The sequence below is a fragment of the Equus asinus genome, chromosome 15, assembly GCF_041296235.1.
Source record: "Equus asinus isolate D_3611 breed Donkey chromosome 15, EquAss-T2T_v2, whole genome shotgun sequence".
NCBI lineage: Eukaryota > Metazoa > Chordata > Mammalia > Perissodactyla > Equidae > Equus > Equus asinus.
In genome coordinates this window covers 51,056,489-51,079,205 of record NC_091804.1, presented here as the reverse complement: position 1 = coordinate 51,079,205, position 22,717 = coordinate 51,056,489, and the positions used below count along the sequence as shown (strand labels likewise).

The 22,717-nt window shown below is 58.3% G+C and overlaps 1 protein-coding gene across 4 annotated transcripts in view; it reads right to left on the bottom strand.

Moving 5' to 3' along the window:
• Nucleotides 1-22,717, bottom strand: part of MYT1 (myelin transcription factor 1) — a 65,950-nt gene that overhangs the window by 12,336 nt on the left and 30,897 nt on the right. Inside the window, exons 5-16 of one of the 4 annotated variants that reach the window (XM_014849044.3) lie at nucleotides 20,951-21,013; nucleotides 20,077-20,324; nucleotides 18,009-18,815; nucleotides 16,172-16,306; nucleotides 15,513-15,603; nucleotides 14,271-14,384; nucleotides 10,931-11,145; nucleotides 9,437-9,624; nucleotides 8,089-8,355; nucleotides 5,199-5,353; nucleotides 4,195-4,257; nucleotides 4,013-4,081 (exon numbers count right to left, since the gene is read on the bottom strand). In XM_014849044.3, the coding sequence (XP_014704530.1) occupies nucleotides 4,013-4,081; nucleotides 4,195-4,257; nucleotides 5,199-5,353; nucleotides 8,089-8,355; nucleotides 9,437-9,624; nucleotides 10,931-11,145; nucleotides 14,271-14,384; nucleotides 15,513-15,603; nucleotides 16,172-16,306; nucleotides 18,009-18,815; nucleotides 20,077-20,324; nucleotides 20,951-21,013 (2,415 nt within the window). The remainder of the gene's footprint in view (nucleotides 1-4,012; nucleotides 4,082-4,194; nucleotides 4,258-5,198; nucleotides 5,354-8,088; nucleotides 8,356-9,436; nucleotides 9,625-10,930; nucleotides 11,146-14,270; nucleotides 14,385-15,512; nucleotides 15,604-16,171; nucleotides 16,307-18,008; nucleotides 18,816-20,076; nucleotides 20,325-20,950; nucleotides 21,014-22,717) is intronic. The other 3 variants (XM_070486342.1, XM_070486343.1, XM_070486344.1) reach the window with 3 other exon arrangements.

Here is a 22,717-nt window from a genome sequence, read left to right as displayed (position 1 = left end):
GTAAAGATTTCACTTCACTATACGAGCGTGGGTTTTCCTAAGTTCCTTTCCACCGACTGTCCGCTGAGGAAAACGGGGCGAGCTCCTGCTGGCATCAGCACGGGAAGGTGGATCCCAGGGCTGCCCCTCTGGAGCAGACCTGTGGCTTCACACCTCGGCCCTCACGAGGGCATGGCTCCAGCCCCCCGGGACCTGGCGGGACCTGGCAGGACCTGGCTGCTTGCCTCTGGAGAGCCTGCTGCTCTCAGAGCGCACATCCGCCGTTTCTGGTTTCATCCGCACAGAGAGAGAACCGTGAGAGCTGAAGCCGCTGCTTAGTGCGAAAGTGGCCCCAAGAGGGTCGTGGGACCAGTGCCAGCTGGAACAGGGTACAGGTCTTTGCATCTCATCCACAGGGGGCTCCATCCACTCAGGTTCCTGCGCTGCGCCCGAGGCCCTTCCTCAGTGTCCTCCTTCACCCGCACACGCACACGCTGAGTGTGGCATTTGGGGCAGGTCAGAGGAAGCCAGAAAGGCCAAAGAACTCCCCGCAGCCTCAGGACCTTCATCTGGACCCCCGCAGGCCAGGCTGACACTGCCCATTCCCCATCAGAGAAACCCTGAGGCTGGCCCGATGACTGAAGGGCTTGATACCCAGGCCTCCCCGCCCAGCTCCTTCTCCAGCCCCCTCAACTTTCTCAAAGCACCCTCCTCACCCCTGCCCTGGGGCCACACACCCAAAGGCCTCCCTGGCCTATCATCCACCAACTGGTCAAATCACCCTCCTGCTGGGTTTGGGGGTAATTGAAACCCCATTGAAATTATGATGACTCCTGCCCCAGTCACCTGTGATCACAGTTCAACCCATATACACCTGGAGCAAGGAGGTTTTTGCATTTTAATAGAAACCACACATCACCCCCATTTGGGTAGGCTTCACCCTTTCAAACAAACCCCAAACCGCTACCACACTTCTACCCTGAAGCTTAGCATCTCTGCAGAGTCCAGGCTCCAGGGTGCAAGCTGCTCGGGGCCGTGGGCACCAGGCCCTTTGGGCACGTCAGGGTGTCCCTCGCACAGCTCTCCATGTTGAGGCCGCCCCTTCCTCAGCGCAGGGTGCCCTGCCAAGCACTCCATGGCCCAAGCCGGCCGTTCCTGCTCCCTGGGAGACCAAGCGCAGAGAGGGAGGACAGGCCTTCTTCCTGCTTTTGCAGCTGCTCTGGCGGCTGTCCGGGGCCCTGCTCCTTAGCTTCAGGGAAGTGAGCAACAGAACTCAGAGGCTCGGCATCACGAGCCGTGGCCAGGGCGTCATGGCCCCTAGCATCCCTAGGCCTTGAGGGCCTAAGCTCAGCTCTGGCCTGTGGGTGACATACCTGGCACGGGGCAGCCCCCACTAGCACCTGTGACTGAGTCTGGGGGAGGTCCCAGCCAGTGGGACTGCATTCCCAGGGGTCCTACTGAGGCACACCTGCTCCAGGCAGGTGAGGCCGTCCCACATTCTTCACAAGGCCTTGAGCCAATGGCTTTTCCTGAGAGTCGTGTCCCAGAGAGGATGGCATTCAGGCGGCTGGAGAAGCAGGTGTCTGTGCTGGGTGCTGGCAGCACAGCGGCTCTTATGGCCCCACAGGATCAGCTGTAGGAGCCCTTCTGCCACCTGCTTCTGAGTGTTCTGCCTGGGCAGGTGGAAGAATCCGTGTCTAAGGGACTCAGCACAGCTTGGCGGTACACACCAGGTCTCGCCTCCGAGCCCCATCCCTGTCCCATGTGGGGGCTGTCCCTGACCCTGTGCGGAGGTCCCCGTGTCACACCCTTGCGGGGTGTGTGGCTGCCCTCCAACTCCCTGTGCACAGAGCGGGATGAGCAGCCCAAGGCAGCAGGTCCCCTGATCACACTGGGTACATGGAAGGGAAAAGCAAATGTCCTTGGGACTTGACTGAAACAGAAAACGCATCATGTGGGCCTGTCGCTGCACCAGGTGTTGAGAGGGAAGCCACCAAAAGAGCCTCGTCTGCAAGGCGGTGGCACACATGTCTTTGCCCCCTTGGGGATGGGTCCCCTTCACCTGTTGCTGCCACAAGGCTGGTGAGGAACAGCCCGTGCCAGATACCCAGTGGACAGGAGGAGGGAGAGGGGAGCGTTGGTGTACGAGGAACATGGTGGAGTCCCGCACACGTCCATCCCAAGCCCACCTGTGGCCTGAGGGAGGCAGGCGTGAGCTCTCACAGAAAGACCCCCAAGTGGAGAGAAGTGCTTCGGAGGGAGTCAGGGGCACCTCAGCCGCCCCCCTAGACCTTGCTGAGGCTGATGAGTGACGTGTTTTCATACACAGAAGACTTCCTGTTGCTATTTCCAAACAAGTTGTGGGTAAAGCTCTTCACAGCGCTTAGTCTTAGAGGGGCCAAGCCTCCCAGATGGCCACACTTCCAGACTCAGATGGGCCCATGTTCTCCTTCCCTGAGCACCTGCTCTGCAAGAGGAAAGAGCTACCGAGCACCTGTGGTCACATCTTAGAGTCTAATGACCCTTGACTGGAAAACCCTGAAAACTGATCATAGTTAGAAAAGCAAGAAGAATTGGAAAAGGAAACAGAGAAAGGGAGTGAGAGGAGAGGAGAGACGGAGGTTGGGGAGGAGGTTCCTGGGCTGGCAGGACTCAGGGTTCCCAGTGGATTTCTGGGGCTGGACACCAGGAATGAATGAGTGAACATGGATCTGCCACGAGCTGAGCCTCAGAAAACGTTTACGTTAAAGCTGGTAACTCCCGGAAGGATGATTCTGGCAGTAAATCCGGCCCCATCTGCAGGAATGGAAGGCCCCATTGGTGACAACAGGCAATGACATGCTTCTCCTGGCTGCTGGGCCTCCTGAGAGTGACAAGGGAAGGCTGGCAGCATGGGGACTCTGGAGCTCTAGAGCTTTCTGCCCTGTTTCTAAATCCGCTCAGGTCCCTGGAAGCTGTCACCAACAGCAGGTCCTCACCTTAGAAGCACCAGCACCCCAGCTCCTGTCTGGCCCCAGAATTGAACGAGCCAGGGAAATGTGGCCTGGATTCAGCGCTCCCCAGCACAGAGGCCTGAGGAAGGGAGGGACGCCCCTGAAGAGGGGTGACCCAAAAGGGACAAGAGTAGGACCTCCTTCCTCAGCCTTGGCTCAGCCTGGGGGCCCAGGACGAGAGCCGCACAGCTCAGGGGCACACCAGCTGGGACGTCACAGCTTAACTGAAGGCATGAAGACAAAAGGCAATGACAGTCCCCAACTCCAACCAAGAGGACACTGACACCTAGGAAACCTCTGGGTGCATCTCATCTGAGCTGGACGGTCAAGCAGGCTAGCTGGGGCCACAGGACCGTCCCCACCCATGTGTTACGGGCAGGGAGGAGCAGAAGCAGAAAAAGCGGGTGCTCAGCAAAGAGGAGGGATGCACATGGAGGGGAGGCATGTCTGGGAGGCACCAGAGGCCAAGATGGAAGCAGCGGGAAGGGGCTGCAGGAGAGGGCAGGGCAAAGAGCTCTCTCTTTCACCATCAGCATCAGTTCCTCCAGCAAGGGCCACACAGCCTGCAGCCCACGGAGCAACGCAAGGCCTCCAAGCCAAGGCCAGTCTGGGCTTCTCCCAAATCTCAAAGCAGTGAGGACAGGAGGCTCAGACAGCCCAGCAGGGGTCCCCGGGAGAAGGAGAGGAGGAGGGGGCCATTGGGAGCGGGAGGCGGGTCGTGCTCCCCCGCCCCGGCCTCCTGCCCCCAGCTCCGGAAAGGTGGGCTGAGGGAGGCACAGGAGCCACAGCAGCCCCTGGCCTAAGAAGACAGGCAAGAAGACAGGCAGCAGCAGCACTCAGAGCAGGAGGCAGGCAGCAGCAGTGGCCCCAGACAAGCGGAATCAGCCCCTCCCTGGCCCTGCCTCTCTGCCCCACCCCGTGGTGGGGCCAGCCTGGGGCTGGAGCCCTGGAGAAGGCCGATTTTGTCTGTAGCCTCATGGAAGGAGAGAGCAGAGCAAGGGAGTCGCCCAAGAGATGGGAGGCCAGGAGGGCAGACATACTTGAGGTCAGCAGAATGGGCAGCCATGAGGTTTCTGAGGCTCTTGTCAGCAAGAGGGCAACCAGAGAGGCTGAAAGAGAAGAGATGGGATATCGGGGTAAGCAAAGAGGAGCGCAGAGGAGGAGAGGAGGAAGACCCACCACATTGCACCCAGGCCAGGCTGGACCCGAGTGGGGCACAAACCTGCGGTGGGAGGCATAGTTTCCGGTGATGTGGCCGCTGCCATCACAGCCTGGGGTGGGACAGCTGGACAAAGGAAAAAGAGCGTCAGAACAGAGAGCAAGGCACACCTGCCAGGCCTGGCCCCCAGGCTGAGCCTCCTCGGGGAGGGAGCTGGCACCTGCTCCTGCCTCGCCCACGAGCCACGGCCAACCCCTCACCCTCAGTCCTCAGAGCACAGCCCTCGCCTCTTGAGCTGCAAGTTTCTCCCACACAGCTTAACTCAAGGAGAAAAAGAGCCAAATTAAGGTTCCACTTGAAGCTAGGACACCTCTGATGCACATGTGCTATGCGTGCACACGCATTTGCCCACAAACATCACGGCAGGGAGTTCCTAAGACAGCCAGCTACAGGGTGGCAGGAAGCTGGTGGGGCTCAGGGTAAGGAGAAGAGGAACCCCAGGAGCAAGCTGAGCACAGTGAGCATCCTCGAGGAGAGGTGGTTCTCAGTGAGGGCTGACCAGAGGCCACAGGGCAGCTCACATCTACAAGCAGCTTCTGGCTCCCCAACGACACCTGGTTAAACCCCATGAGGACCAGCTCAAAGGAGTCAGCCTCTGCCAGGGCTGAGGGTGCTGAATCCTAAGGCTGAACACACATCAGGCCCAGCGCTGGGAGCCAGGGCAACAGCTGTGGCTTGGGAGAGGGTCAGCCCCCTCAGCCCTCATCCTGCTCTGTGGACCAGAACGCGTCATTCCTAACCACTTCAAAGGATTGTGTTCGTGCCCAGTGTGGTGCAGAGATGGCGGGGAACCTATCACTCATTGCCTGGCTCAAGAGGATTCTAGTGAAGGATGCCCAACCTCTCCCCCAAGAGGGTCAGGGCAGGAGGACAGTCAGAGCTAGGCCAGGGCGAGGGGAAAGCCCCGGATGGAGTAGGCCCAGTCATTATGGCTCAGACCAAGACACGATCCTTTCTAGACTGTTGAGGTTCTCCAAGGAGTCCTGTCGGCCGAGGTGGGGACTTACGTGAGCAGCTCCTTCTTTATGTCCTTGGAGAGAAACTTCAGCTTAAAGTTGCTCAGGGTAACTTCCCCGGGGTACTTCCGCTCCTCAAAATTCTCTTCCGACACTTCCTGGTCATCTGCTTCAGAAGAAGCAAAAGAATGGGCTGCTGGCTCTGACTGCAAAAAACCAGCAGGGAGATGTTTTAACCGGCTGGCGGGGGGCTGGGCGCCCAACCCGGGGGCTGAGGGAGAGGGACCCTTCAGAACAGTGTCCACAGAGGCATTTTCTGGAGTCTCCTGTCTTCTGGATGAGAGGAAGACTTACTCCCCTAAGATACAGGAGACAGCACCCCCCGGGGCTAGAGTGCTCCCCCACTGCAGCCAGAGCTCCTGAGTGGCCCAGTGTGGCCAGTTCCTGACACCCTCCACGGCCTTGGGCACGTGGGTCACCTCCACCTAACCATGCTGGGCCTCCTTCTAAACACAAGAGTCTACAAGTGCAGCCCCTTCGGAGCTACAAATGGCACCCGGTAGACAGTGGGCACTAGCAAAATACGTGTCTGCTGAGATGCTGTGATGATGAGATAGCACAATGAGAGTGACAACGTACGAAGTACGATGACAATCACAGTGACCTTGTGACCGTCGGGCCCTATGTCCCGACCCAGCACAACGCCTTGACAACAGCAGGCATTTAATAAGTGCTTTGAACTCAAATGCTGGGTCTGGTGGTGTCCACTCATCACCCAAGGGTAGGGTGCTGTGGACGAGGAGAGAACAAGGACTGTCCCTGCCATAGAGGGTGGGGGGGCCACAGAGTCAGGAAGGTCAGTGCCCTGCAGGTCGGCCTGTGGCAGAAGCAGTTAACCCCATGGGGTGGCTCGCAGTTCAGATCCCACACAGGTTCTCGCCCTAGGTCCCAGGCAAGTTGTGCAGCATCCTGGGGCCCAGATGCCACGCCTCAAAGCTTGAGAAAACAGCGGCCTCACAGGACACCCAGGGCTTGACTGAGGACGAGCCAGAGGAGCCACAGCCCAGCACACACAGCTCTCTGTGACTGGTGGTCTCGTCGCCATTGTGGGCATTGCTGTCACTGCTATTGTCACTGCTATGGAACGAGGCACGAGGAGAGTTTTGCCTGAGCAAGCTGGACGAAGCTCTTCAACTTAAGCTGAGTCTTCAGGATAAATGAGGAGGATGCTGCTCCAGAGCAGGGAAAGCACCCCAGAGGCCCATGGACACAGGGGTCTGGGGTCTCTTGGGGCAGTGAGAAGGGGCTGCTGCCAGGCAGAGGCCGCAGCCTTAGTGGGGACAGTGAAGGGTCAGCGGGCAGAGCTGGAAGGCGAGTCTGAGTAGGGACTCCAGGCCCGTGGTGGAGGTCTCAGGAAGGCCTGATTCAGGAGGCGTTTCTGGGGATGATCCAGAAAGATGTGGAGCACCTGTGCCCAGGATAAGGGGCTGGAGGAGAGGGAGGCCAAGGCTTCTGGCTGGAGAGTGGACTTCTGATCCCGGGATAGAGCATGGGCAGGCTTCACTGGGTCTCTGAGACCTGGGTCACCCCACCAAGGATGGTGACAGTCCTGGGAGGGGAGGAGGATGTTCATGGGGAGTGTGAAGGGGGAGGGGGAGGGGCAGAGCAGCTTGGGAGACCAGCCTGAGGCGGGGGGGGGGGGGGGGGGGGGCCAAGGAAAGGGGCAGGGAAGGTGCCGAGGGCACTGGGGAGGGACGACGTCACAGGGGAAGGAGGGGCACAGCTCAGTCCTGGGGGCACGAATGGAACAAGGAGGAGAGCAGACGTGGAGACACTGCACTGGTGGCCCCCACACAGGGGCCCCGCCCCAGCCTCAGACTGCGCTCCCACCAGCCAGGGAGAAAAGTGCCTGTGCAGCCCCATAGACACGGCCTCCACTGGGCCTCAGTCTTTGAGGCGCCCCTCTTCTGGGGCCTGGCACCCAGTTGCAGCTCGTGATGAGCCAAGTGATCTCAGCCTGGGGCCCAGTCCGCTCCTCCGTAAAGTGGGGAGCATGTGAAGTGTGTATAGGGAGCCTGGCTCCCAGGAGTATGGAAGCTCCCCCTCCACAAGGCGCCGCCCCTGCCCTCCTGGGGGTCCGGCCTCTCTATCACCCACACCAGCCCTCCTGGGGGGCTGGCCCTGCCTCCATCCACAGGAACCTGCCCCCTGCCTTCTTGAGGGGCTGGCAGGGAGAAGGGAGGAGACAGGAGGGGACCTGCACTGTGTGGAGGCTGCCCTGAGCCTGTGCTGCTGTCACGCTGGGCTGTGCTGCTTCAGACACACATCTCTTTGCGGAAAAACCCTCGATCATCTCGACGAGCAGATGACGGGAGAGGGAATGCTCAGTGGCCCCAGACCACAGCTCCGGCACAGACACCTGGCTTGCTGCTCTTTACCAGGTGTGCTGGTCTTGGGACTCAGACCACTGCCCAAGGGGGCTCTCAAGACCAGGATTTTTCTCCTGCCTCTGTCCAAGGAGCCAGGAGGCCTGGAGTGTCCTGGGGATGGTTACAAGGGGCAGCCACCAGAGTTCGAGGTCTCCCGACCTGGACAGCAGGTTGGTGGGATGCCCACAAAACCAAGGAACTCAGAGCCATTCCCAAATCCCCCTCCAGGGGGTCTGAAGGAGGCCTTTCTCCCTGCCCTCCCTGAGGGCCTGCACCCTACTCACTGCCGCGTCTGCGGAGGTGAGAAGACCACCCCTCTCTCGGACAGATGAGGCCACAGCATGGCAAAAGGGTGACAATCCCTCCATTCCTAGCTTCCTGGAGGCTGCAGAGCCCTATGTGGGAAGGACAGGACCCCCGAGCCTCTGCTGGAGAAGCAGGTGCATCGACAAGAGCCCTCAGGCAGGGCAAGACCCCTGCAGCGCTGCCCCTGGCTCAGCTCCCGCACCTACCTCCTCGGGCTCCTCCTCTCGCTGGCGGCTGGGCTTAGTGTAGTCCAGAGGCCGGTCCCACTCATCCTGGCGGGAGGCCTGGCTGGACTGGGGCGAGGTCATGGAGCTGCTGGGGGCACTGGTGCCGCCCTGGCGCTGGGAGGCATCAGGAGACTTCACGCCTGGGCTGCTGTTGCTGCTGCTGCTGGGGAGGGCACTGCCCCGCTTGCGGTGCTTATGCATGCTCAGGTCCAGGGTCCCGTTCTCGTCCACCTCGATGTCCGCTGCCTGCACTTGCACAGGTGAGGTCTGTTAGTGATTCCGCCCTTCCCGCATGCCTTCTGGTGCATTACCTCAGCATCCAGAAGGCCTGCAACAGCGGCTCCCTCGAAAGGAAGCCAAGCCAAACAGGAATCGAAGGGCCCAGGAGGAGGGGTGCTGGCACGCCACCATCTCAGACTCACATGGGGAACCACCTCTCTCCCTCGAGTCCCCAGCACCACAAACCAGACCCTGGAGAGGGCCGAGAGCGTGGTCAGGGGAGAACCACCAACAGACGCAGAGAGACACAAAGGAGCACTGTGCGCCCCACCCGCAGACTAAGGGAAACGTGGGAGCACATGCGTGTGCATGACCCTCAGACACAGGGAAACATGGGAACACGTGTGTGCACAACCCTCACAGTTATGCAAACATGGAATACACGTGTGCACGACCCTCAGATTCAGGGAAACATGTGGGAACACGTGTGTACAACCCTCAGACTCAGGGAAACATGGGAACACACGTGTGCACAACCCTCACACTTATGGAAATGTGGAACATGTGTGTGCGCAACTCTCGGATTCAGGGAAACATGTGGGAACACGTGTGTACAACCCTCAGACTCAGGGAAACATGGGAACACGTGTGTGCACAACCCTCACACTTATGGAAATGTGGAACATGTGTGTGCGCAACTCTCGGATTCAGGGAAACGTGGGAACACGTGTGTGCGACCCACAGACTCAGGGACATGTGGGAACACGTGTGTGCGTGACCCTCAGATTCAGGAAACCATGGGAGCACACATGTGCATGACCCTTGGACTCAGGGAAACGTGAGAACACGCATGTGCTCAATCTTCAGACTCAGGGAAATGTGGGAACATGTATGTTTGGCCCCTTAGGCACAGCACACAGCTGTCAGAAGGACCCTTCCCACCTCTCTGGTCGTCCGGGGCTGTGGCCAGGAGGGAGAGAAGACAAGGACGATAATTACCAAGGAGACATTGGGTGTTGCTGAGCACATTGGTAGGGGGGCATGTGGTCCTGGCAGTAAACCCCTCCCCCCTCCGCTTCAGACCAGCTTCCCCAGGGGACACGCCCACCTTGCTGGGCAGGTCCTGTGGCTTCGTGCTGAGGTTCTCGGGCATCTCCCAGCAGCGAGTGGAGAGGTTCAGGATGGCGGTGGCAGCCATGTGAGCGGCCTCCGCGTCGTGGGCATAGTCGAAGCCTGCGGAAGAGGAGGAAGCGCAGGGGCTGTGCCTGGGGGAAGCGGCCTTTGGGAAAGGTTCGGCTGCAAAGAGGGAACAACACCAGGCTGATATGTAACTTGAACACGAGGCAGCCACGCAGCACACTGGGGACTCTGGGACAGCTGAGCGTGCCCTGGGCACCGCCAAGGGGAAGGTAGGGCCGGGTCATTCAACCCACTCGCAGGTGCCCACATGCCCTGCTCCCACTTAGCCTCTTGTCAGGCACTGAAGAGGCTATTTCTGGCTTGACCCAAATTTGGGCAGAAAGAGCAAAACCCTCCAGACATTCCAGCATCCCTGGTATTTCAAACAAAAACAAGCTGTCTATCGGTGTGTGCTTATTGAGAGACTAAAGAAGTCTGTAAATAGGACGAGTGTTTGGAGTATCACACAAGTAGGAAAATTCTGTCACAGCATCTCAAAAGGCTGATTTTGGTGTCCCCAGAATAGTCACTGCTTTAATACAGTGACATCTCCCTCAAATAAACACGACAAGCTCAGGCGTCAAACGCCATCGTCTCTAGGGACTGCGCAGTAGCCACACGCTCACTCTCAGGCGGGATGTCCCTGAGTAACCACACATTGCCAACACAGTTCCAGACACATGGAGAGCTCCTTGGGGTGCTCTAGTGCAGGTGAGTGCCCGTGTCTGAAGACATGAGGCTCTCAGTCCTAACAAGCAGGAGATGTGCGTGCTCCAGTGGTAATTGTTTCAATTGGTATTGTTGTTATTAATATCTAGGAAACTCATCTCTGTTGCATTTGGGGACCAACAACATCCACCAGGAGATGCCAGTTCCAATCTCAGGGGTACACTGGGGCTGCTTTTCCATTTCATATGTATTTCCAGTACTAAAGGGCTTGAAACCCACAAATTACTGCAATAAGTGATCAAAAAGGCAGGAAGGATTGTTCTCAAAGGTCTATACGGATGAATTTTGTTAGTACAAGTACTCAGCAAATTTGCTGCTAATATCACAAATAACACGTTGTATCCAGCAAGATGGTCCCCAAGCAGGAAGGCAGATGGCTTCTGTGGTGGACCACGTCAGCAAAGTTATTCTTAAGCCTTTGAAGATGCACATCATAAAGGACCTCAGTTTTGTCTCACAATTAGTGAGGAGATATATCAGGTTTGATGGTGAACATGGAGGTGGCAACATGGGAGATAAGCAGACCCCACAAAGGCCATCACAGTGGACACTGGGGTAGCTGGGTCCAGGCCTGTGTCCGATCCCGTCCACCAGCCCCCCAGGGTAGGAATTCCCTACAACGCTCCTGGCTGGGGTCCCTCCTCTTCTGCCCCTCAAACCCAACATAGCCCAGGAGCATTTCTCCCCGACTTACATTTAAAGGCTTTAGGTGAGGTTTCGCTGGTCTGAATCTTTGGGGCAAGCATGCGTTTGCCAAAAACCTGAGCGTCAAAACTTGCGTAATCGAAGGTGACCTTGGAGAACTTCTCCAGCTCCTTGGCCAGGTTGGCCCTGGGTGTGGCAGGAGCCACACTAGGCCGGTAACTTCCGTACGGAGGGACCTCGAGCTGCTTCACAAAGCACATGGGCCTGGGGTGCGGGATAGAGATGCAGAACCATGAGGACAGGACCCAGGGACCCCATGTGACCCATCCACAGTGCCCTATCCCACAGCCTGGACAGGGACCCCTCAGAGTCAAGTGTAGACAGAGACCCAGAGAGACCCTCCCCCATGTCCCACCAGTAAAGGGTGCCCAGGGCCTGATCCATGTGAGGAAGAACTGCCTGCAAGCCAGAAGCAATAGGAACCTTGAACAGCACGTCCCTTGCAGATGGCATTAGCTAGAGGAGGGAGGGTCCAAGACTTCCCCTCAGAACTTGGGAGAGCAGGTTCAAAGAGCTCTGCCACCACCAGTCTGGGCCCTCGGCAGGGGGCCTGGCAGGAGCATCCCCAGGGTGGCAGGCAGCCACTGCAATGCAGAATTCTAGCGGCAGGAAAACTCAGAACTCCCCAGTGGGCAGGGAGTTGGGGTATCCAGAGGGGACACGGGTGTGTCCACCTGTGCAGGGGCTCAGCCTTCCACTGTCTTCTCTTCAAGTCATTGAGACGGCCCCTGGAGAGGCTGCTGGAGGAGTTAAGAACAGGCGTGGAAAGGCCACTGTGAGTGTTCAGTTCATCGTTACTGAAGCTCTTGGAAGAATTCAGATTTCTAAATGCCTAAGGGATGGTGTGAAGACGCTGGCCGAGACAGCATGGGAGCCAGGGCAGGAAGACCAGCCAGGCAGAGAATGGCAACCACACGGAGTAGGGGAGCTTCTGTACCAGTTAGCTCAGAGAGAAGGAAAAGAGAGAAGGAGGCTGGGAGAACCACCCCGCCCCCAGCTCTCTTTGCTCCTGTCTCTGCACCAAGCAATGACTTCAGTCCGGAAAGAGTGGATGGGCAGAATTAGGAAGAGGCCAAGGGTGAGGGCCTCCGATGCACTGGGTGCTGTAAGAATTTGAGTGTGGCCCAAAAACAAGCCTAGTGACAGAAGGACCCTGCAACCATGAGGAGGTCAGCACTAAAGGGCCTTGGAAAACCAGACACCACCAGAATGTGGGCACATTTTCTGCCCAAAGAAGGGTGAGAAGGCCTGGCTAGACTTTGGCCCAGTGACATGGAAAGAAGCTGCTGGAGAACACTCAGGCACCCCCAGGGTAAAACGAATCCTAAATTTAACATCCCTACCGTGTTTGGATGGCTTTCTCAGCAAGCAGCACGGACTGAGTGTCCACGATTCCAGCAAAGCTTTGCAAGAACTTTCCCTGCACCAGGGCCCGACATCCAGAAATGTGGCCTCACAGGATGGCCAGAGCCTGAGCAGAAGGCTCCTGCATCCTGGGCACAAACTTCCATTCCAGGCTCCTCATCAAGGGCCAGGGAGGCAAAATGTCACTGCCTCCGTGGAGTCTCGTAAGAAGCTCGAAGTTGATAGACAACACTGTTGTCCCACTTTTACAGGCAAACAAACTGAGATCAAAGGTCCTGGGGGCACAGCTTCCGAGTTTGGAGCCAGTTTTCCCCCCACCAGACCTCACAGGACCTCACATGCCTGGTGGTTTGACGTTTTATCAGTGACTTAGCTCCAGGAAGGAAAAGGACAGAAGTGGTAACTGATAGGAAGCTGGAAGGAACAGTAATAACAGGGAGGAAGGAAGCAGTTCCGACCATCATGAGAGCCAGCTGGTGGGCAGAGCCCGCTGGACATGCAGAGCTGAAGGCGCCCCATGAACAGGACTGCGAGCATGTCCCAGTGCAGGGGGGCAAGGCCCCTTCCCCACCCACAGACCCCTCGCATGGGACCTCGGAGCAGGCCAAGGTGGGTGCCAAGGTCCTCTGGCTGAGACTCCCAGGCACATGCCAGGGAAGGGATGGTCTGGGTGGCCCTGAAAGGAGGTGGGTGGCAGGAGGCCACCACCTTGTCCATAGCCACCAGGCACGGCCCATGCAGGATACAGTAGCCCTGGTCTCCCACTCTCCTTTGGGAGGCGAATATGGAACAGGGGTCTGGAGAACTGAGGAGAGGGAAGACCTTTGTGAGTTCTAGTTCCTCAAAGAAATTGAGAACAGGATGTCCACTGAGCGAGGACAGCAGGTGGGGAAAGGAGAGGGTGGGGCCCTTCCCCGGCACAGCAGGTGCCGTGCGCCCCAGGGAAGTGGCCCTACTGGACGAAGAATTGTGGTTGGGAACAAGACTCCAAAGCCAGGCTGGCCAGGTGCCAGTGCCAGCTGCCCTGCCTGGTAAGTGTGGCCTTGGGTGAGTTCCTGAGCCTAAGGCCTTATTCCTGGCACCCACTTCACAAGGTCACATAGAGGGAGGGATGCGTTCTGTGATGAGTCATATCTACACATATAGATGTACACACGTGCACACACGTGTGCACACATTCACACATGCACCTAAGCACAGTCTCCCTTGGTTTAAGGCCCATCCCTGGGTTGAGGGAGGCAGAGGCAGGACAGCCAGGGACGAGCGGCTCCTGGTGCTTTCTGGATGGCAGTGGCCCTCAGATGTGGTCTGCTCTCTCCAGATGGACCAGCATCTCCACAAACAGTCTCTGAACACTCTCAAGCGGTGAGCTCAGACACTCACAGGGCAATAAAGCATGGGCAGCTGTGGGGGTATTTGTGCCACAGCCAAGGCACTTGCGAACACAGGAAACATGAGACTCTGTCCTATGTGCCCCTGAAACTGCCCTCCAGCTCTGACCCAGGGTCCCATGTGTGGCTTGCATCAGCACACACACGCACATGTGCACACACACACACACACACACGAGTATGAACATGGGCACACGCACACACACATGAGCATGAACACAGGCATACACACAAGCATGAACATGGGCATGCACACAGATACATGCACACATGAGCATGATCACAGGCACACACAAGCATGAACATGGGCACACGCACATGTGAACACAGGCATACACACATGCACACATGAGCATGAACATGGGCACACACTAGCATGAACACAGGCACACATGCATGAACAAAGGCACACACGCACACATGAACATGAACATGAGCACACGTGCAAGAGCGTGAACATGGGCACACACATGAGCATGAACATGTGCACGGGCACGTGCAGCCCTGGAAAGACTGCAAAGCCCTGGGTATTTGGGAGGCTGCCCCTTCGGTTTTGCAGCTCATTTCGCTCACCTGAGGATCCGGTCCGAGTGGGAGCTATTCTTGGAAGGATCTCCCGTCTGCGGCTGTTGCTTCTCATGAGATTTGGCTAACTTCTCAGCAGCAGCAATAGGGCACCCAGACAAACTAGAGAAAAGACAAGGAGGACAGCTGAGCCCTCTCCTCCAGGTCATGCCCGTGGGAGCCGGGGAGACCAGCAGCTGCCAGGAGAAGCCCAGGGAGGTGGTCTCTCCTACTGAGTGGGGCCTTCTCTCCAGCTCTGTCCTCAAACCCTCGAAGTACAGGCTGCTTGGTCAGTTTCTGTTTGGGGAAATTCTAAGCCAACAACACACGAGGACAAAATACATCTTAAAGGCCTTCAAAGCTCTGAGCAAAGCACCTCCTCTGAGTGGGTCTGGGCCATGGTTCCACCTCGCCCCTTCCTTCCCTCCCCTCCCCACCAGCCAGAGCCACCTTCTGGACCTGTCTCCGGCTCAGGTTCCGTCAGCCGACTTGGGCCACGACCTGGGTGCCCACCCTGGAGGATGTGGACCAGCGGGTCACCCCAGGAGGGTGCAGGTCCTACCAAGGAAAGCACTCAGCCAGAGACACCATGGGCGGCTCTGTCTGTCAAAAGCCAAGCTGCATCAGCCGTGCTCCACTGAGAAGTTTAGCCTCTTAGTGAAGCGGCCTCGGAAGCTCACAGTCCTCTCAGCTGAGTGTACCGCTGGATAGGGCGCATCCCCCTGTGGCCAGGCCGCCCACAGCTCTCCAGACAAGGGTTGGGGACGGGCTGCCTCTCGCCAAGGAGGACACAGACAACCAACTTAAAGTGCACCCCAGAGCCTTGTTTCTGCCGGGGTCTCGGCACACCCACAGGGCAGCCAAAGCTCGGTCCTAGCCTGCTAGGTCCTGCACGAGCCAGAGCTGGCATGCAGGGGTTCCCCAGTATCGGCAGGACACAGCCTCCATAGCTCTCACTGTGGGCAATAGGCCTCCACACCAGTGCACATCCATTCCTCCAGCCGCCCTCCCGTCTCTCAGGATCCCCGTTTGCAGTGGCACAGAAGGCAACACCACCAGGTGACCACACTTCCAGGTGCAGCTCTGCCCACCCCCGAAGGTCTGCCCTGACCTTGTACCATCCCCAAGGGGCAGCACACAGGGAGACGTGGCAGGCCCGAGCCCTGTCCAGGCCAGGCACACACGGCGGGCCCAGCCCACCCCCGCACGACCCCTGCCCGGCCCTCACCACGCCCAGCTCAGCCCAAGTACCTTCTGTGTGTGTTGCGGTTGCTGTTCACATGGCCCTGGCCCGTACAGCCAGGAGTGGGGCACTTCAGCACGTTCTCGTGCATGGCCAAGACTGTGAGAGAACCAGGGAGGGAGAGACGGTGAGCACAGCCAAGGAGGATACAGGAGCCCCAGCTGAAGGCCGCAGTTCTCGGGATGGGGACACGGCAGCTCCAAGCAGCAACCCAGGGCAGCTCCGGCCCCCAAGCCTCAGCCCAGTCAAGGCACCCCCTCCCACAGGGCCCCCTGCCTCCGTGGGGAAGAAACCAACTCAGCTCTAAAACTTCTAGTTCTGTGATTCACTCCTCTGAACCTAATGTTCACAATTACTGCCTCTAGCCTAGAAGTAAGGACAGGCCTTTTCCTCCTGAGTCTCCAGAGCACAGATGGTGGGCCCCTCCCCAGCTTGCTGACCCCGGTTCCCCTCCATGTGCCTGTGTCTGTGGCAGTCTCCTGGGGCCCTGACCTAGGCTGCCACCTCGAGGTGGATAATGGGCAGACTCCACATCCCCTGCCTCACAGGGTTCCAGTGCGGGCATCTGGGCAGTGCCAATCCAAAGGGATAGGGCCCCGGGTGGCACTCCTCCCTGGGGACGCCATCCAAACCCCAGAGACAGCCTGGGTCGCGCAGAGCCACTCACTCTCCGGGGGAATCCTGTCCTTGTGGGGGCAGCCAGACAGGCTGCGGTGGTGAGGGTACAGCCCAGTGACGTGGCCAGTGCCGTCGCAGCCCGGCGTGGGGCACTTGATCTCACGCTTCTCAGCTCTTGAGGGATCTAAACACACAAGACGCATCAGTGAGAGGGCAGCCAGGAAGTGGGCCAGGAGGGGCGGGACAGCTTGTGACCCTTCACCCTGGCTGTCCAGAGAGGACAGTGGCCAGGTTGCCCCAGAGCCCGAGAGGGAGGAGGGGCTGGACAATGAGGCGACCCTGAAGAGACTGGTCCACGTGAGCTGTCTACATGAAGGAGCCCAGAGAAACGGCCCCAAGGAGCAGGACGCGCAGCGTCCTGAAGAGGACGACTCAGCTTGAGGCTGGTGTCCTCTTTCCTGCTGGCATCACACATGGCCCACGGGCTTCCATGTGAGGGCCATGCCTCCACAAGCTCCCATAACCCGAGCTCTGGCCTCTGCACAGAGTTGAAGGTATGTGACAAGGGCCCTTCCAGGACCTGTCCTTTGGACTTGACAAAATGAGGAGGACAAGACATTAAGTAACTCACCGAAATCACATGACTGATAAATGCCTGGGCAGGAACTTACACCCAATCTCAATCACTGACCTCGTCTAGCCTCTGTGGGCCCAGGGAGGGCACTACTGTGTGTGGGGGCCAGAGGGGAAACCTGTCAGGATGTGGATGATCCCCAGGGCAGAGCCAACATCCCAGAGAAACTCCAGGAGGGAGCCGTCCCCTTGGGAGTATGCAGAAGTCACAGTCACGTCAGAACCCCCACCAGGGAGGGTGGGGCCCCGGCTCCACTTCTCGAGTCCAAATGGGCAGGAAGCTGGGCTGCCCCCCACCAGGCAGGCAGAGGTGCCCTGTGGGCTCACTAGCCTTCCTCCATGCTTCCTGAGCTTCCTAACACTGCCGCCCAGCCTCTGTCCCATGCTCGCCCATCTGTGCCTCAGTGTTAGCGCCTTAAAGCCAGTTCCACTGTCTCTCCCACAGCAAGTGGCTGACTCAGCACTGTTCAGTGCTCCTGCTGAGCCCCCTGCCTCACCCTGAGACTCTGTCCCCTGGGTCTATGCCCTCAACTGTATCCTTAAAGGCAGGACACCCTGCATCTGGGTCCCCTAATGTCTGTCCCACATGTCTGAGTCCCCAAACCTGAGACTGGGGCTGTCACTCTATCTGTGTCCCCCATGTGTCCCCAACAGTGTCCCACCAATGTCTGCCCTGGCCTATGGGCCCCAGGCCTGCCACCCACAAACTGACACCCACACAGGCCCTGACACCTGTCCTAAACCCGTGTCACCATCACCTGGGTCTCCCTGTGTCCACATCCCTTCAAGGCCTGTGATGGCCTGAATCTGAGCCCCTAAACAGCTGTCCCCCAAGTCTGTACCACCCTGAAAGGGTGTCTCCTAAAGCTGTCCTCCAGGTTGAAATAATGTCCCATCTGTGTCCCCTCAGCTGTGTCCCTCAAAATCTGCTCCCTGTCTGATATGAGAGAGTGTTCCCAGAAATTCTGCACCCTGTGCCCCCACCTACCTACCAGCTAAGGGGTACCCAGAGCTACAGCTCGTTTAGGCCTCCCCATGACCCAGGCGCATCCCCCAGCTGTTTCAGAGGCTCTGGGGCCAGCTTGCTGTCCCTCTCACCTCCTTAGCTGTGTCTCTCGGGATCACCCTACGTGTTCAGTATAAGCCCGTTTCCTCAGTGTCTGCGTTGGCCCCTCTCTGCATCCATCCGCTGCCCCCCAGCCTGTGAGGACCCCTGTCCCTGGAGGACGGCGGAGAGCAGGTGTGGCCCCTACCTTTGCTGCAATAGCTCTTCCTCGCAGCATCCAAGGGCCTTGCCACCTTCCCTTGCTCGCCAGGGCCCAACTGGCCCTGCTCAACAGGCGGGCAGCCTGGGTCGCAGACGGCTCTCACTTGCTCAGCCTTCAGGGCGATGGCTTGTTCCAGGAGGCCCAGGTTCCCGCGGGTCATCACGTCATACATCTCCGACTCGTCCGTGACCGTGGACTTCTGGGAGCGCGAGTCCTCATCCTTGCCGTCGTCAGAGTGCACCTCCACCGTGACAGAGTACTCAGGCTTGGGGGCCTTCTGAGGGGAGGCATCCTCCGGGCAGATCAGCTCGGGAGCAGCCTCCTCCTCATCGTCCTCGTCATCCTCATCGTCCTCGTCCTCTTCCTCCTCTTCCTCCTCCTCATCTTCATCCTCCTCCTCCTCCTCTTCATCCTCATGACCCAGGCTGACTTGCCGCTGGCTAGACTCCTCACTGGCCACGGCCTCCAGGGACTGGGGACACAGCTCCTGGGGGCGCTCACTGGTGACTTCAATGACTTCCTCCGCATCCTCTGGCTGAATGAAGACGTCCTTTTCCCCCTCGTCGCTGGTAGCTCCTTCCTCAGGCTCCTCCTGAACCAGGTGCACAATGCTGGGGCCTGCCTTGGCCACCTGGCCAGAGTCCTCCCCGACCAGGGTCTCTTCAGCTATTTGGCCCAAGTTTAGGAGAGAAGTTGCAATGATTTCCTGATAGCTGCTGTAGCTGCCCTTGGAGGAGCCCATGGAGCTGCTGACGGGGTTGGATCCAAAATGAGACTTGACGGGGCTCCTTCCTGCACAGAGTCAGAAAGGCCATGTGGGAGGGGCGTGTGGGTCTCCGGGCCTCTGGTCCCTCCACCTGCCCTGCGCAGCCTGGGGAGCGCGGAACCCTGGAAGTGGGGACTGGGTTGGGTCGTTGGTGTCAGCCCTCTGCCCAGATCTGGAGAGCACAGTGAACTTATTTTAGGAGGAGCATGGAGTAACCGCTACTGTATTTTTGAAGCTGAGAATTACTCTGATATTTTTGATTACTATCCTCCCCGTTATGGGTACTTTTTCCAATCAGGTAAACCTGCATTTCATGAAATGGAGCTTAAAGAATATATCAGACTATTAATAGTTGTTTCATAATTGAAAAGTAGTAAAAAAATTTATATTTTTAAAGGACCCAAATTTAAATCTTATTACCACCATGAGTAAGATATAGTGGGGGCTCACCACATGCAGACCCTGTGGGATCATCGACAAGGATTCCCACTCCAGCAGGGCAGTGAGCCAGGGCTGATGCCCAAACCCCAAACTCCCTCCTTTATGAGAAAGCAGGCAAGCCAGCCCCTTCTACCTGGAGTCCACAGGGCCACCACTTCAGGCACAGCCAGAACCCCAGGGGGGAGGTGGGTGTGAGGACTCTCCCTGGATTGGCTCCAAAATAAAATAAAAATCCATCTCAGACCTTGCAAGGTCAGAAGGCGCCAGAAGCTGGGGGTGTTGGGGAGTTTGTGCCTCCGCCTTGCTCCCACCCTCAGGACTTCAGTCTGTGGGGGCTCTTGAGGACACACGCTTCCCTCCAGGGCCTGGGGCCACCTTCATACCAGCACCTGCCAAGGCCTGGGTGCCCATGGGGAAGAAAGTGCAAGCAGGGAGAGCCCCTCAGTTCCCCCTCTTGGCTTCACAGGGCACCCCCTTACAGTCTCCACCGTGCCCCGAGTGGCTCTCCCCAAGAGCCAGGTGGGGCAGGGTCTGTCTGAGATTCCCACGCACAGACAGACAGCCCATGTCCATCTGCACATCTCTCTCTCACACGTGTGCAGATACACATCCACAATTACACACGCAGTGTTCACTCTCAGATGCCCCCACGGGCCCCAGACTCCCTGTGCCAGATCCTCTCCAGGAAGCCTCAGCAAACGTCAGGGACAAGCCTGCCTTGTTTTCAGGAAGGGCTTTCTCGGCGGCCCTTTCACTCGCTCAGACGCCCACCCCCCATCCACAGGCTGCGTGCCTCCAGGGCCACACTAAGCGCCCTTTATTCGAGGAGAAAGAGCAACAAAGCACCTTCAGCTGGCTCAGGGCGATGAATCTCCTCCTGTTCTGACATCTCAGCCTCATCCTCCTCCGGAGTTCCTTCTGATTCATCCGACACAGAGGCGTCCTTCACCTCAGCATCCTCGCTGCCGTCGCTGTCCACACCATAGCCCTCGTCCAGAGCCAGCTTCAGGGGGTGTGACTTCCGCTTGGACACCAGGTGCTCGGCCTCCGCGCCCTCCAGCTTCCTCTTCTTGGCCAGAGGGCAGCTCTGCAAACTGGGGGAAGGAGCGGGGTCGGGCCACCGTGGCAGTCGATACCCAGGGCCCTCCGCCTTCACCCTCTACGCCACTTTCCCTCTGCATCTCATCGCTGCCCTCAGCCCAACGACTGGCCGGCTGATGTGCTTAAAACTCACATTAACTGAAAAGCTCCTAACTGTGCTTCAGACTGCATTTCCTGCTTCTCTGGAAAGCAGGAGGACCTAACCCCACTGGGCCATCCACACGGAGCGGCTCCCTCCACGAGGCCTGGCCTCGTCACACTGGCCACCTCCTCCCACCAAGCAGTGCCCGGGCTCCTACCTCCACCTCCAGATCCCCACACCCTCTCCCATCCTCTGAACCTGGCGCTGCAGTGGTGGGCGCCTGAGGTCAAGTGACCCACAGGGTGACAACAGTGACAATCAGGTGGCACCTCACTCTGGTCACCCCAGTGTGCACCAGGTCTGCTCTGAGCTCTCCCACACAGGGACAGGGTCGAATGGGAGCACACTGCCTTTACGCAGCCTCGGGCAGAGATGGAAGGTTCTAGATCCACGAAAGGACTCAGAGTGGGAAAGGGGCTCCAGCACCCTGGCAGCGCAACCTCTTTCCCAGGAACCTGGGCGAGGCCCCCTCCTTACCTGCGGTGCCTGGAGTACTTGCCCCGGACGTGTCCCGAGCCCGTGCATCCTGGGGTGGGGCAGCTGAGGAGACAAGCAGGAGCCATCACTCCAGGACAGGGCCCCTCCCGGCGTGGGGAGGGTCGGAGTCTCTGGGCCCACCCCACTCCCTCACCCTGGGGAGCAAAAGATTATCTCCAAATAGTGCATCTCAGAGTGGCTGCTCGCAGTTTGCTAAAAATTAATGAAACAACTCACCCCATTTAAATAAATGAATGCCTTATTACAATTTTATAAGTGTGTTTAATTAAAGATCTGTATTATGAGATCAAGACTTCCAACACTAGCCTCTCCTGGATGGCTTCCTTTTTTCTGGAATAGGTCTTTCCCACTGCAGGTAAACTGCCACCAGACTTCCAGGGGCTGGGAAATGAGACCCTCTCAGACCAGCATCTGAGGCTGGCCCAATAGCAAAGCACGAACACTGGGACTCCCCACAGCTGTCACCGGCTCTTTGAGACCTGCAGCCTTTCGCCTGCAAGTGGAGCCGGCACCACCAGGCAGGAGCAACTGCAAACACACAGGCTGGGCCTGAGCCAGAGGTCTCCAGCTGGAGGCGGGTGCAACATGGCAGCGAAGACCCCACTCCAGAACCTGAAAGCTGGTGTGGGTCCCAACTTCCCATCCAGGGAGGCAAAGCCAGGACGGCCGAGGACCCAGGAGCTGCCCGTGAGACCTCAGTGGGGGTAACACAGAGCCTCTTGCAGCGCCCACCCCAGGTCCAGCATGCGACAGAGGCAAGACCCCCAGGAGCTCCTCACCCTCCACCATCATCCATCTCCCCACAGAAACAAACCATGGGAAACTCTGGAAACCTCTCATCAAGGATGCAAACCACACCACCCAACCCACTTCCCCAGGAGTCGGCTCCCCAGGGCAACAGAGCCAGCGTGGCATGTGAGGCCAGGCACATCCACGGACCAAGGACTGCAAGGAGCTGCCATGACTCCGTATTATGGAGCAGCCAACTGACAGCTAGCGAAGTGGAGGGCCCTCCAGAGGCCACCTGAAGGGGGCTTGAGCTCCTCCTCGGAGGGTGCGGCCCAGGCGGTCCTGCCCATGATGGGAAGACCTTGTTTCTAACAGGATCGACGTCATGGGGTCTGAGCTCCCCACCTCGGATCAGGCTTCTCAGAGCCTGTGAAGGGAGGACGGTGCAGGCCCACCAACCTCGAGGCTCCTGGGACCCAGAAGTGGCACCACCCCTGACTTCTGTCCAGACACCCCCAGTGGTTTCTAATTTGATTGATCAAGGGCCTGACCGCAGATGACTGTGGGGCCCAGCTAACCATGCAGGCCACACCCACTGACCAGTCAGGGAGAACAGAGCAGTCTGTGGAGGCAGAGCCTCACACCCCCAAACACAGCAGCGGCCTCTGGGGAGCTGGGGTCTCTGATGGGGACACTGCCTGTAGCCCTCCCTGCTGGCTGGTCTCAGTGTGATTTGCATTGTGTTTGAAAAGAGGAAAAGAAAGCAGAGAGGGAACAAGGGGGAAGGGAGGATGGGCCACATTTGCTGTGGATTTCCTTCCCAGACAGAGAGGAGTTGCCGCTGCCCCCAGCCCGTCTGTTCTAAAATCTATGCCCCACATTTGCTTTCACTCTCTCAAGAACTAGCTTTGAGACTTTTCACAAGAGCTCCTTGTTGTTGGAGATTCGAAGCTGAGGCCCCAATTAGCTGATTAATCACTGAGTTAATCAGGCAATTAGGTGACAGCTGCTGTGGAG